The sequence below is a fragment of the Eurypyga helias genome, unplaced genomic scaffold, assembly GCF_000690775.1.
Source record: "Eurypyga helias isolate BGI_N326 unplaced genomic scaffold, ASM69077v1 scaffold35139, whole genome shotgun sequence".
NCBI classification, from domain to species: domain Eukaryota; kingdom Metazoa; phylum Chordata; class Aves; order Eurypygiformes; family Eurypygidae; genus Eurypyga; species Eurypyga helias.
In genome coordinates this window covers 8,421-19,494 of record NW_010272011.1, presented here as the reverse complement: position 1 = coordinate 19,494, position 11,074 = coordinate 8,421, and the positions used below count along the sequence as shown (strand labels likewise).

General features: G+C 58.3%; 1 protein-coding gene across 1 annotated transcript in view; it reads left to right on the top strand.

Annotated features, from left to right (window-relative positions):
• Positions 1–8,556: 8,556 nt before the first annotated feature.
• The window catches only part of LOC104515144 (protein Wiz-like), a gene marked incomplete at its 3' end in the record, with an annotated part of 5,741 nt that continues 3,223 nt past the window's right edge, over positions 8,557–11,074 (top strand). The window contains exons 1-2 of the mRNA XM_010159005.1: positions 8,557–8,665; positions 8,876–8,936. Coding sequence (XP_010157307.1) covers positions 8,557–8,665; positions 8,876–8,936 — 170 coding nt within the window. The remainder of the gene's footprint in view (positions 8,666–8,875; positions 8,937–11,074) is intronic.

Sequence of the window (11,074 nt, the reverse complement as noted above, 5' to 3'; positions counted from 1 at the left end):
CGGAGCCAAACGTGAGGATCTCTTGGGCAATCCTGTATTTCGGAGCCAAACGTGAGGATCTCTTGGGCAATCCTGTATTTCGGAGCCAAACGTGAGGATCTCTTGGGCGATCCTCTATGTCCTTGGAGCCAAACGTGAGCATCTCTTGGGCGATCCCTTATTTTGGAGCCAAACACAAGGATCCCCTGGGCGATCCTCTATGTCCCCAGAGCCAAACGTGAGGATCTCTTGGAGGTGCTGAGCTGGTGTGTGGGGAGCGATGTGTTTCGGCAGGAGTGTGGTTGGTCTGTTGGTGATCAGCGCTTGGGAGAGGAGCTGTTGACGTGAGCGTAAGTGCCCGGTTGCTGCCAAACTGGTGCCAAATCTCCGAGCTTTGCCTTGTAAGAGCGAGAAACTCTTCCGTGGGAGATGTTGCGTCCCATGAAACATCTGCTTGGCACCAAGGGATGGCACGTGGAGCAACCCGAGGCTTGCTGCATAGTGCAGAGGTCTCATCCAGAGGGGTTCAAGCGGGTTTTTGGACGGATACAACACGCACCGATCTGTCCGGACCGGCAAAACAAACTCCAGAGCTGCTGGAGGGAGCGTGCCCAGGCACAGCCGAGCCAAGAGACAGCCGGGTCCGTGTTTCGTGGGGAAGAGTTAAGCCTGGGCGTGACAGCGATGGCAGGGAAATCCTGCACGGCGAGAGGTGAGCCAAGGATAACCAGGGAAACCCCTCGTGGAAAATGGGTGCTGGGAGGCAGTCGGGGCCGTTCAGGCTCCGTGGTGGATCGCCCGGCCTCGTTGCCCAAGTGGGATGGCGGAAAGGGGGTGCGCGTGGGGGGGGAGGGGGTCTCGGGTGCCTTGCTCCGAGCGGCTGGGTTGCGGGGACGAGCCGGCGCTCGCTGGGATGCTGAGTCAGCACATCCAGCGCCCTCCCCTCGCAGCGGGGCTGTTCCCCACCTCCGTCTGCTGCAGAGACCACTTCCTGAGCAGGCGTTGCCTTTCTAACTGCTCAAGGGAGAACCGGTTGCGATAGCGGGGACAGGATAAGCCCGGACCGCTGCCGGCGATGGAGGCGAGAGGGACCCGCTCGGCCCCGAGCGCGTGGTAGGACACGGGGCCATGGGCCCACGGTCCAGAGGAGGGTTTTGGGGGTCTGGTGTCCGGACAGGGGGAAAGCAAATCCCGTTTTTCATCTAGAAACCAAAGATTGGACTTGGTGGATGGAATCGACTCCGTGCAGGGAAGTGGAAACCCACGGGCTCGATTTTCGGGGAGGTGGGAGCTGGAGGGAGAGGCCGGTGCTTGTCCCAAAGCTCATCCGTCGGGAAGGATGGGCGCTCACAGGTTGCTTCAAGGTTCCCACTGAGACACGCGGCCATCACCGAATGGTGCTGGATGGGGAATGCAGGGCAGCTTTGGCCCGGAGCTGGCGTGGCCTCCGTGGTTTTCTCCTTTGGGAAGCGTCTGCGTGTCCGTCCGTGCTCCATGACTCGTGGTTGTCTTAAAGCTTTCTGGTAATGCTGAAACTGGAGCGCTGCTGGTTTTGGTGGTGCTTGGGAGTCCTTGTCTCCTGCTCTGGAATTCCTTCTGGTCTCTTGCCGAGTTCTTTCTGGACCTGGTGGGACCAGGACATTGTGCCTGTCCTCTCGGTTGTCCTGGTGTCTCCCCATAGCCTTGGGTTTCCCGTGGAGCAGCAAGGAGAAGTGGTCCCTGACCCATCCATCCTCCAGACCTGCCCCTCCAGCCACCCAGTGTTGTTTTAGGGCCCCCCAGCCCTTCCCCACGCTGTCGTTTCAGATGATGCTTCCGTGCTCATGGAGCTTCCCAAGCCCCAAGCGCGACAATCCCGTAGGGGACAGAAATGGGATTTGCTTGTTTTAGTTTTGCTCCCCGAATCAGGCACGGGCCAGTGGCTCGCTGAAGCGAAGGACAGGAGCTGAGCAAGGTTTTGGGGAGGTCTTGGAGCCCCCACCCCTTGAAGTTCTGTTGTTGGGGGATGGTTTGGTCATTCGTGCCCGGATTAATACTGGGAAGAGGCGGAGAGCAGGAAGCGCAAAGCCTGTATGAAGCTGGGGAAAAAAAATATTTGGGGTGCTTCTTGTTCAGCCTCAGCCTCTTTTTGGGTAGAAAGGGGGGTTGGAGGGCCAATGCCAGAGCAGGAGCAGGTTGTCCAGCTTGGAAGATCTCCAAGGATGGAGGTGCCGTGGGGTCCGTGGGGGCCACCCTCCATCTCCATGTACAGAATGAACCCAAGGAGGAGACCAAAGGATGGGAATCCTGCTTCCCAAATGCCGGGATGTCTTGCGCTCGGCCTCTCTTGACGGAAAGATCCTGCACGAGTGTGAGAGAAGCGTCAAGTCGTGGAGCAGAAGAGCAGCCAGCTCTCTCCCTCCCTGGAAATATTCACAGCCCTTGCTTTTTGATCCTGATCCCGTCTTTCCCAGTAATTCTCTGCGTTAGACTCGCTGAAACGGCTCAAAAAAATCGGAGCTGAGCTGGTGCGAGGGGTGCCGGTGGGACCGTGGCTGCCAGCGCTTGGTGCACCCTTTGTGGTTTTGGAGCCTGTTCCCTGCCTGCACCCTCCTGCCTCCTCTTGCTGGGTCCTCCCCGGCATCACTGAGCAGCTCGAGGAGCCAGAGGGACCACGTACGGATGGCTCCGCTCCTGCCGGGATTAACACCGCTCGGCGTGCCCTCGGGTGGGAGAATAATTCAACTGGCGGTAGCACCGGTGCCATGAAAAATACGGGATCCTTTGGCTGGGAGCACCGAGCTGCTTCTGCTCAGGATGCTCTCCCCCCTGTGTCGGGTTTTTCACCTCGTTACGGGGCTGGACGTCGTTCTTTCATCAGTGGAGTCTGCTCCGCGACCGGCTTCCAAACTCCCGAATCCAGTGGCTGTCCCCAGCCAAGTTCCAGCCCAGGCAGCTCCTCGGATTAAAACATGAGCAGCTCCCAACGGTGGGTTATTCACCCCGCTACGACGAGCCGATCCCCTCGCGTGCCAGCCTGCAGCGCTCATCCCCCGGGACTAGAGCAGACGCCTCGGGGGTGTAAGCGTTCCTCCACGGGCTGCCATCGCTTGGGCCCTTTGCGGTGTCTTTCCCTGCCCGTGCAAAGTCCAGCAGCAGAAATATCAGCACCTGGATGCTGGTTGCACAACCCCTGGGCATTTCCAGCCTTTAAATACACAGAATTCCAGCACCTCGTGCCCGCAGAGGGGGCGAAGGGACCCACGCCGCTCCCGGGAAGCCCAAGCAGAAGGGAATGCGGAGCTGTCAGCGTCGCGTGAGCTGTCCCCAGCTCCGTCGGCAGCCGGCTAAGCCCGAGGCAGATGAGACGCGACGTGCTGGCAGCACGCCGTGCTTTGAAGAGCTCCTGTCCTCAAGGTCACCTGCCCGCGGGCTTAGGAGCGTCCTTAAATCCTGCCCCGAGCTGCCACGCGGCGCAGAGGAGAAGAACGCCTCTCCTTTCCACCTGCAGACGGCCGGGAGCTTTCCTCGGCGTGGGACCTGGAAAACCGACTCCAAATGTGCCCGGTTTGGGGAAGAAACGTGAAGTTTGTGCCTCTGGCCAAGTCTTCCCGTGGCGCAGCCTCACGCCAGCTCGTCTGAATCCACGAGGAAAATCTCCAGCTTCCTCCTGGTTGGAGAGAGCGATCCTGTCGTCGGGATCTGGGGAGAACCGGTGCTCGCAAGGGACCACGGGTGGAATGACTTCTGCCGGAGAGCGGCTCTTGCGAGCGTGGAGCGATGCTGGGCCCCTGGGATGGAGGAGTAGTATCTACCCCGGGGGTGTGGAGCAGGAATACCAGCAAAGAACTTCCCTCTGGCACGGTTGGCCACCCAGACATCCCCAGGCTGATCCCGATGCACGCAGGGCACCCAGGGTGCTCGTCCAGGTGTTTTGGGTGGGTGGGGGGAATGCCGGGGTGCAGGCGGTCATCTCCTGTGCGAGGGAAAAGCTCTGCCGTGGAGCATCCCGCGGTGCTCGCCCAACGCCCTGCCTTCCCGTGGGAGCTATTGGTCCTCTTTAGGGTGGGTTGGAGGAGGAAGAGCTGCTGGTTGAACCTCTTTTCCAGGATCTCCGTGTTTTGCTTCTCTTGCTGCCCGCTCTCAGCCCAGAGCCGTGCGCTCGTGCCGCGGGGATGTCCGGATTGCCTTGGAGAGTTGTCTTTCACGGCTGCTTTGGTCGGGAAGGGCCAAGTTTGGGGCTGTGGGATGGATTTGGAGATGGGCTGGGATGTGGGAAACGAAACTCCTGCTTCCCTGTGTTTCCAGCGAGCTTTTGGGGAGGTAAATATCTCCTAGGGTGTTGGGGGCTGGAAAACCCACCCCATCTCTTGGCCATCCTACAGCCCCGGGTGACCGAACGTTTCCAGCGTGATTCCTCGTTGCACCGGTAACAGCCCCAAATTCGTGCCATCCCCACGGCCGGGTTGGGTGGTGGCACGGCGGGAAAACCCAGCCGCTCGTCCCCGGCGTGGGAACGTGGAGTTTTCCCTAATCCTGCTGCTGGGTTATTCTCAGCACTGCCAGTTGCTCTCGTGGTTTTGGGTGACGAAAGGCGACGTGTCAAGCCCAATTTTCTCTTTATTCTGGGTTGTTTACGGTGTGCAGAAGCTGTATCGGCTCCTGCTGCCAACGAGGGATTCTTCTGGTCCCTTTTGCTCACAAATGAAACACCTGAGATGAAAGTGTGAGCCTTGAGCAGGAGCTGGTCTCTAATTCCAGAGCTAAACGGTGCCTTGCGACATCTTGCTCGGAAGATGATGCAATAGCTCACCCCTTGCCTAATCCCGTTGCTGAAGTGGCAAGGTCCCTCCGCCTGCCCATACAGCAGCTCAAATATCTCTTTTGGCCTCTTTTTTTCTTTTTTTTTTTTTTTTCAGCTTGCTCAGATAGCTGGGAAAAACCAAAGCCTGTGTGGGCTTTTTGGAGGCTTCGGAAACCCTCGGATTCCTCTGAGCGACCTAATTTACCTCACTTTTGATTTCTGAAGAGTCCAGTTCATGTGCAAACCAAGTCATACCCTTTTTTTTTTTTTTTTTTTTCCCCTCCCGGGAGACCGGTTCATCCCATCCTCAGACCTTGGGAAGCGCCTCCCTCCTGCAGTGGGATCCCGGCTGATCTGGGAGCTGCTGGAGAGCTTGAGTCAGAGCCGAGCGTCCCTCCTCAGCCTCGTCGCTGGGGTGGGAGAGGCAGGAAGCACGTGGAAGGGAGGCAGGCGTCCTTCCGCCCATCTTGAAGGATTATATGGAGGGGAAACCTGTTGTGTTCAGTGGAGGGAGCTTTGAAATTTGGGAAATACTATTATTTTAGAGTTTTCTTTAAATCTTCACTCCTTTAGCTCTTTAAACCATCACTAGACTCCTCTTGGGAGCTGGGCAGGAATCTTTCAGGGGAACGTAGTCTGTTGGCTGAACTCTTTAGAAGAGCAACCCTCTCCCTGTTTCGAGGTGGTCTGGGGTCTTGATGGAAACCACCATCCGAAAGACCTCTTTGCTTTGGATTCTTAAACTTCCTTGGGCTTTTAATTCTAAAATCACAGAATCACCGAGGTGGGAAGGATCCTCCAAAAGTCTCTACCCCAACCCTGCGCTCAAAGCGCAGCCAACATCCAAGTGAGGTTGCTTGAGCCCCATCAAGTTGAGTTTTGAGCGTCTCCAGGGATCCCCCACTCTCACAAGGAAGAGCTTCCCAGGTTGTGACTCCCTTGTCCTGTCATTACACGTGTCCAGGAGGAGTTTGGCTTCATCTTCTCTACGCCCTCCAATTAATTAGTGGCTGTAGGCAGCACCTTCAAGCTCTCATCAAGCCCAACACCCCCATCCTGTCTTCATCCGTCGCGTCCTCCAGTCCCTGATGGCTGGGGACCCTTCATTGGGTTTGCTTTGTTGGACGTTGGGTCTGTCTACGTTGCGGTGACCTCTTTGGTGACCTCCTTGGTGACCTTGCTAATTATCACGGTGACCACTTACTGCGTCGTTAGTCTTAAGACACGTGTTGAGCAGCTCCGGTATGAACCAGACCCTTCGCGTAGGAAGCATTTGCCGTACGCAGCGCGGGGATGTGGAAAAGCACCTCAAGGTGTCATTTTTTTGGGTTGGCAATAAAGATTTAGGCGATTTTTGCCCCTCGATCTGCTGCCGAGCCTCTCGAGCGGGCTGTTAACCTCTGTTTTATCAACCCTGACCATCAGGCCTTGACGAGCCGGGGCTCTTTCGGCTCTTCTGGAGATGTTGGTATTTCTCAACCCTCGACCTTTGAAACGCGTTATGTAAGGAACCGTCGCCAAATTTGTCTAGAGCCGGGTCCGCCGCGTCTAGGAGAGTTCCTGGTCCCAGCGTGACCGCTCTCGTACTGGGAAACTCGGGTTTTCCCTTATCTCTGCCTTTTTGTCTTTGTTTTGGCCACGGGCTGATGTGATGGCTCAATTTCCAAGGTGTCTTGATGTCCTGGCCGGGTAGTTTTAACTCTAGGGGTAGAGGAAAAACGGCGAGGAGAGCCCCGTGGCCCCGATAAGAGGGTGTTTGACCTCTTGGAGGAGGGAGCGTGAGCTCAGGAATGAACTGAGCTTGGCCGTGCTCTCCCGGGAGAAGCTGCAGCCACGCTCCTGTGGTTAGAGAACAGCTCTTGCTGGATTACCATAGAGGGTAAATTTGAGCCTCCTCAGTCCAAGACATTAAACTCCCTCATCTCTCGCTGTTTCCAAGAAACCGGGATTTGCAGGGAGTGCGGTTACGTGCTCATCAGGAGAAAGATAAATCACCGCATGTTTTCCTCTAAAGGAGACGGTTTCTAAAAATAGGAGCCGCGCTGGCGCTCCGGAGAACAAAAGAGTCCCTGGAAGGCTCCTGCCACCGTCCTTTGTCGGCGATCCGTGCTCTCTGCCCCCTCTACCCGTGCGCTGGGGATTTATGGAAGTGCTTAAAATCCACCCATTCGGGAGGGTTGGGATTTTCTTTTGCCCGAGCAGTCCTGCCCCGGCTGGTTGGTGACTCAGGCTTTCCTGAATGAACGCTGTCGGTCTCCCGTGACCTCAGCAGCTCGGCCTGGGATCCCGCCGGCCTTTTCCAAATCCAAAGGCAAAGGACTTGATCTGCGAGCCAGGGATGTTGCCCGCTCTCCAGGATGGGCTCTGACAGCGCCGATGACGGATAAACTCCGGCGATTGCGTGGTCCCGGCTCTGGGTCTGGATGAAGGAGCTACAGGCCCATCATCTCTGGATGAGACCCACACGTTGGAGATGCTCAGCCTCCAACCTGCCTCACCTAAAACCTTGGAAGGAGAGGAAGCCAACCCTGGCTTTTCAAGTCCTTCCTCTGCTGTCACGGCAGGTCCTGCCCACCCCCCCGACTCCGTGACCAGCGCAGTGGCCTGGATACCATGTTCCTCCTGGTTTTATGGCACGTAACCACTAATCCATAGCATAAACACAAGCAGTGGGCGGCTGCGTCCATCCCAGGGGGACGGAGGTCGGTTTGGTCTGTAGAGGCTCTCGCAGCCTGGGCCCGCAGACGGTTGCAGCGAGACCCGTCTCCTTGGCCGTGTGTTTCCGATGTGCTCCCTGTTCCCTTCCCAGGACAAGCAGCTGGGTCCTGCTCACTCTCATCCCTGCGTTCAACATCCAAGGCTCTCCAGGTCGTTGGTCGGTGTGTGGTGGAGGCTGAGATGCTCCTTGCACATCCCTCTTCTCCGTGTGCCCCGCGTGCGGGGTCTGCACCCCCCATCAAGCCGTGGATGCCTCCTTCCCGTGGCCTCCTGGTTATTTCCACCACACCAGTGAGCCCCAGGCAACCCCTGGGCATCCCAAGATGCCGATGAAGGGAGTAGGACAACTCCTTGCCCCAGCAGCAAGCTTGCTTGCCCGGGGCCAGGCTGCTGGGCTGCCCGTGGCCCAGGATGACGGTGATGATGGAGCAGGGACGCGGGACAATTCCGTGTCCCAGCAGCAACCTTGCTGGCCTGGGGCTGCTTCACCACAGGAAACAGGGTGGATTCACCCAGCTTCGCCTCGGCTGCCCCAAGCTCTCCGCCATGCCTGTAATAACAAGCGAGTCCCTGCTTTCCATCAGCTGGGAATGCATGGCCGGGTCGGGAGAGGGGGATCTGCCATGAGGAGCGACGCCCCTGTGTCCTGCCCTGAGCTCAGCCCTGGCTGATGAAGCCTCTGGGCCACGTAGGTTCGATCCAGACGCCTTGGTGAGACACAGCCGAAGCCTTTCCCCCTCCGGAGGGAGGATTTATCCGGGTCTGATACTCTCGGATCTTCAGGAGGCCTGCCTGTCGTCGCTGCCCAAACTCCTGCCTCCCACCTTCTCGCGAGCAGGCTCGGAGGTGATTTAACCCAGGAGCCATCCCGGGGGGAATTCAGCCAACACCGGAGCCAAGCAAAGCTCCTCCAAACCCCAGATGATGCTCAGCGCTGGCTCACCCAGAGAAACCCTGCGTGCCGGTCCAAGGGCAGGGATGCACGCCAGCCCCAGGGAGGCTCGTGAGCCCCGTCCGTGGAGCCAGGGGCGGGGGTGGCGCAGACATCCCTCCGCGAGCCGCTGGGCCGTGGCTCCATGCCGGATCCCTCTCCAGCGAGCAGGGGCGGCGGGAGCGCGGCCAGCGGCGTGTGCATCTTCCCGTTAAACTGCTTAGCTGCAGGAGCGATTATACATCAAATAGTTGGTGCGGGATTAAACCCTCTTAAGTGTGGCTCAGAAATCCGCCCGTAATCCGGACCCGGCTGTAGGAGGGAAGGACGGGCAGCAGGAGCAGAGGGGGTTTATCTGCTGGGAAAGCTTTTTTAACACATGTTAAAAAAACCCATTTTATTGCAAATTGCGTTGAAGGAGCCCCACTGGGGCACTGACCTTGGAGCTTTCCTCTCTGTTGCAGATGAGCCTGATCCTGCCCTCTCCGGTGCCGTCCCAGCCACAGCTCACAGGACCGAACTCGGGTAAGTCACAGAGTGGGGAGCGCCCGGGAGCCTCTCTCCCCTTGCTGGTGGTGCTCCAGTTACACAAAGCCCCAAAAATACCTCCCTGCCTGTCCCCAAAGAGGGTTGTCCCACCACCGGGGACGTCAGCGGGTCCCTCCGGAGCCAGCCAGCACAGTCCCCTCGCTGCAGAGCAGCGTTGGCTGCTCTAATTCATCTTGTTTGTCCCGCTTCCCAACAAACCACCCTGCTTCTGCCAACCCTAAATCACAACTCGGGACCATCCCGATTCCCCTCGGGGCCATCCCGGTTCCCCTCGGCACCGCTGGGGCTGTCCCTGGTGCAATGGAGAGAGAGATACTGGGAGGTAGATGCTTGATTTGGTTGCGTTGGCTGTCCCGCAGCTGCTGGGGGAGGTCCCGGACAGCTCTGAGCACCCTGGAGCAGGCAGATTTAGGGGTGCCAGCCCGAGGGCAAAGGTCCTTGTCCCTCCTCATTGCACCAGGGACCGGCGCCTTGCTCGGAATTGCCCTCGGCCTTAGCCTGTTTAGCAGTGCCACCAACGCCCAGCACGTTTTAATGGGCTTATTTTAGTACCTGCTGTTGGCTGATCCTTCCCGGGCCAGCGGTTTCCTTAGCGAGTTACTAAAAACAACGCTTTTGGGGTTTACGGTGCATATGGGGATCCTGTTCCCCTACACGGACGATGGCGAGCCCATCCTCCAGTCCGCAGTAATTCCCCTCGAGTAAAAACAGGGAAAGGTTTGGAGCTGGGAGGGCGAACGCGGTGGGGTGGGAGGGTCGGCTCGCCCCTAAACTTGGCTTTTTCCAGGAACAAGCTGGAAATAAATAGGTTGAAAAAGAAGGAGGGAGAGAGGCAGTGCGAGAAGCATGTGGAACTGGCAGCCCTGCTGTCTCCAACAAAGGTGCTTTGTTCTCCCGGCAGCACAACTTGACCCGGGAGATAGCTTTTTGCTGGCCCTGGAGCAGCTCCTTGCACGAGGTCTCGAGTCACTTGGCTTCTCCGTGTGTCGGGCTCTGCTATCCGGCAGGTTTCTTCCCTAGGGATGGTTTAGGGAGCAGGAGCTGGGTTGAGGTGGTTCGTGTCCGTGGCACGGGTGCTGTGCAGAGGGAGAAGCTGGGCATGAAGCCGGCTCCGGAGGACAGAAGCTGGGTCATATCCGTAGGGCAGGGATGGGGATGCAGAGGAGTCTTGTCTCGCTCTGCAGCTCCACGGATGCCCCAGATCCACTCGTTTCCGCAGCTGACATTGCCCAACCCCTGTGAAGCTGCCAGCAGGGACATCGCGGCTCCAGGGTCTCTTGGCCCCAGTCGAGAAGCCTAAACAGGGTGGATCTGGTGCCATTCGGGGCTCTCCGCTTCCCCACCGAGCCTCTCGCCACCCCAGCAGAAGGGCTTGAGGTTCTTGTGGATCCTATCCCACAACTGTCGGTCCCATCCAGATCTCCCCAATCCTGAGGCATCTTGGAGAATACTGGGTGCCCTCACGGCCCTCACCATGTCCCTTCTTACAGGAAAAAGCCTCCAAGCCAAATTTAGGACTTCCAAACCCAGCAGGCTGGGAGTGCCCATGGGGGTGCTCGGCCCCTCTGACACCCAACGCGTCTCCCGTGCCGTGGTGGTACCCACAGTGCCCGTCAGGGTGGCGTGGGGCCACCCCATCCCACTTCAGAGCTCGCCCCATGGAGGCCTTTGTCTTCTCCCGCTGTTTGGTGGGGTCACCCCAGCTTTGGGCTCCTTGCTGAGGGGGCGGGGAGGAACCACCTTGATCCGTGGACTTCCCACTCCGGCTGTGGAGAGGAATCACCCAGGGACCTGCATTTAGTCATGGAGACAAACCATCCTTTGGGCCCGGAGGCCCGTGGTAAGGCCCACGTGGCAACTTGAATTTTAATGTGGCTCCGAAGAGCTCGTTGGCCTGGTTTTTGGCCCGATAGGGATAAGCGGCATCGCTGGGAGCAAATATCCCTGTGGAGCTGGGTGGAAAGGAGGCAACGAGGTGCCCAAGCAACCGTAGAAGTTAGGAGGGGAAAGGAGAAGCAGGAAGTGGGGTGGAGCAAGGGGAAGGTGATTCTTGGCCCAAGGCAGGAATGGGCGATGAGAACCCAAGGCAGGAGCGTCGGCTCCTGAGCGGGGGG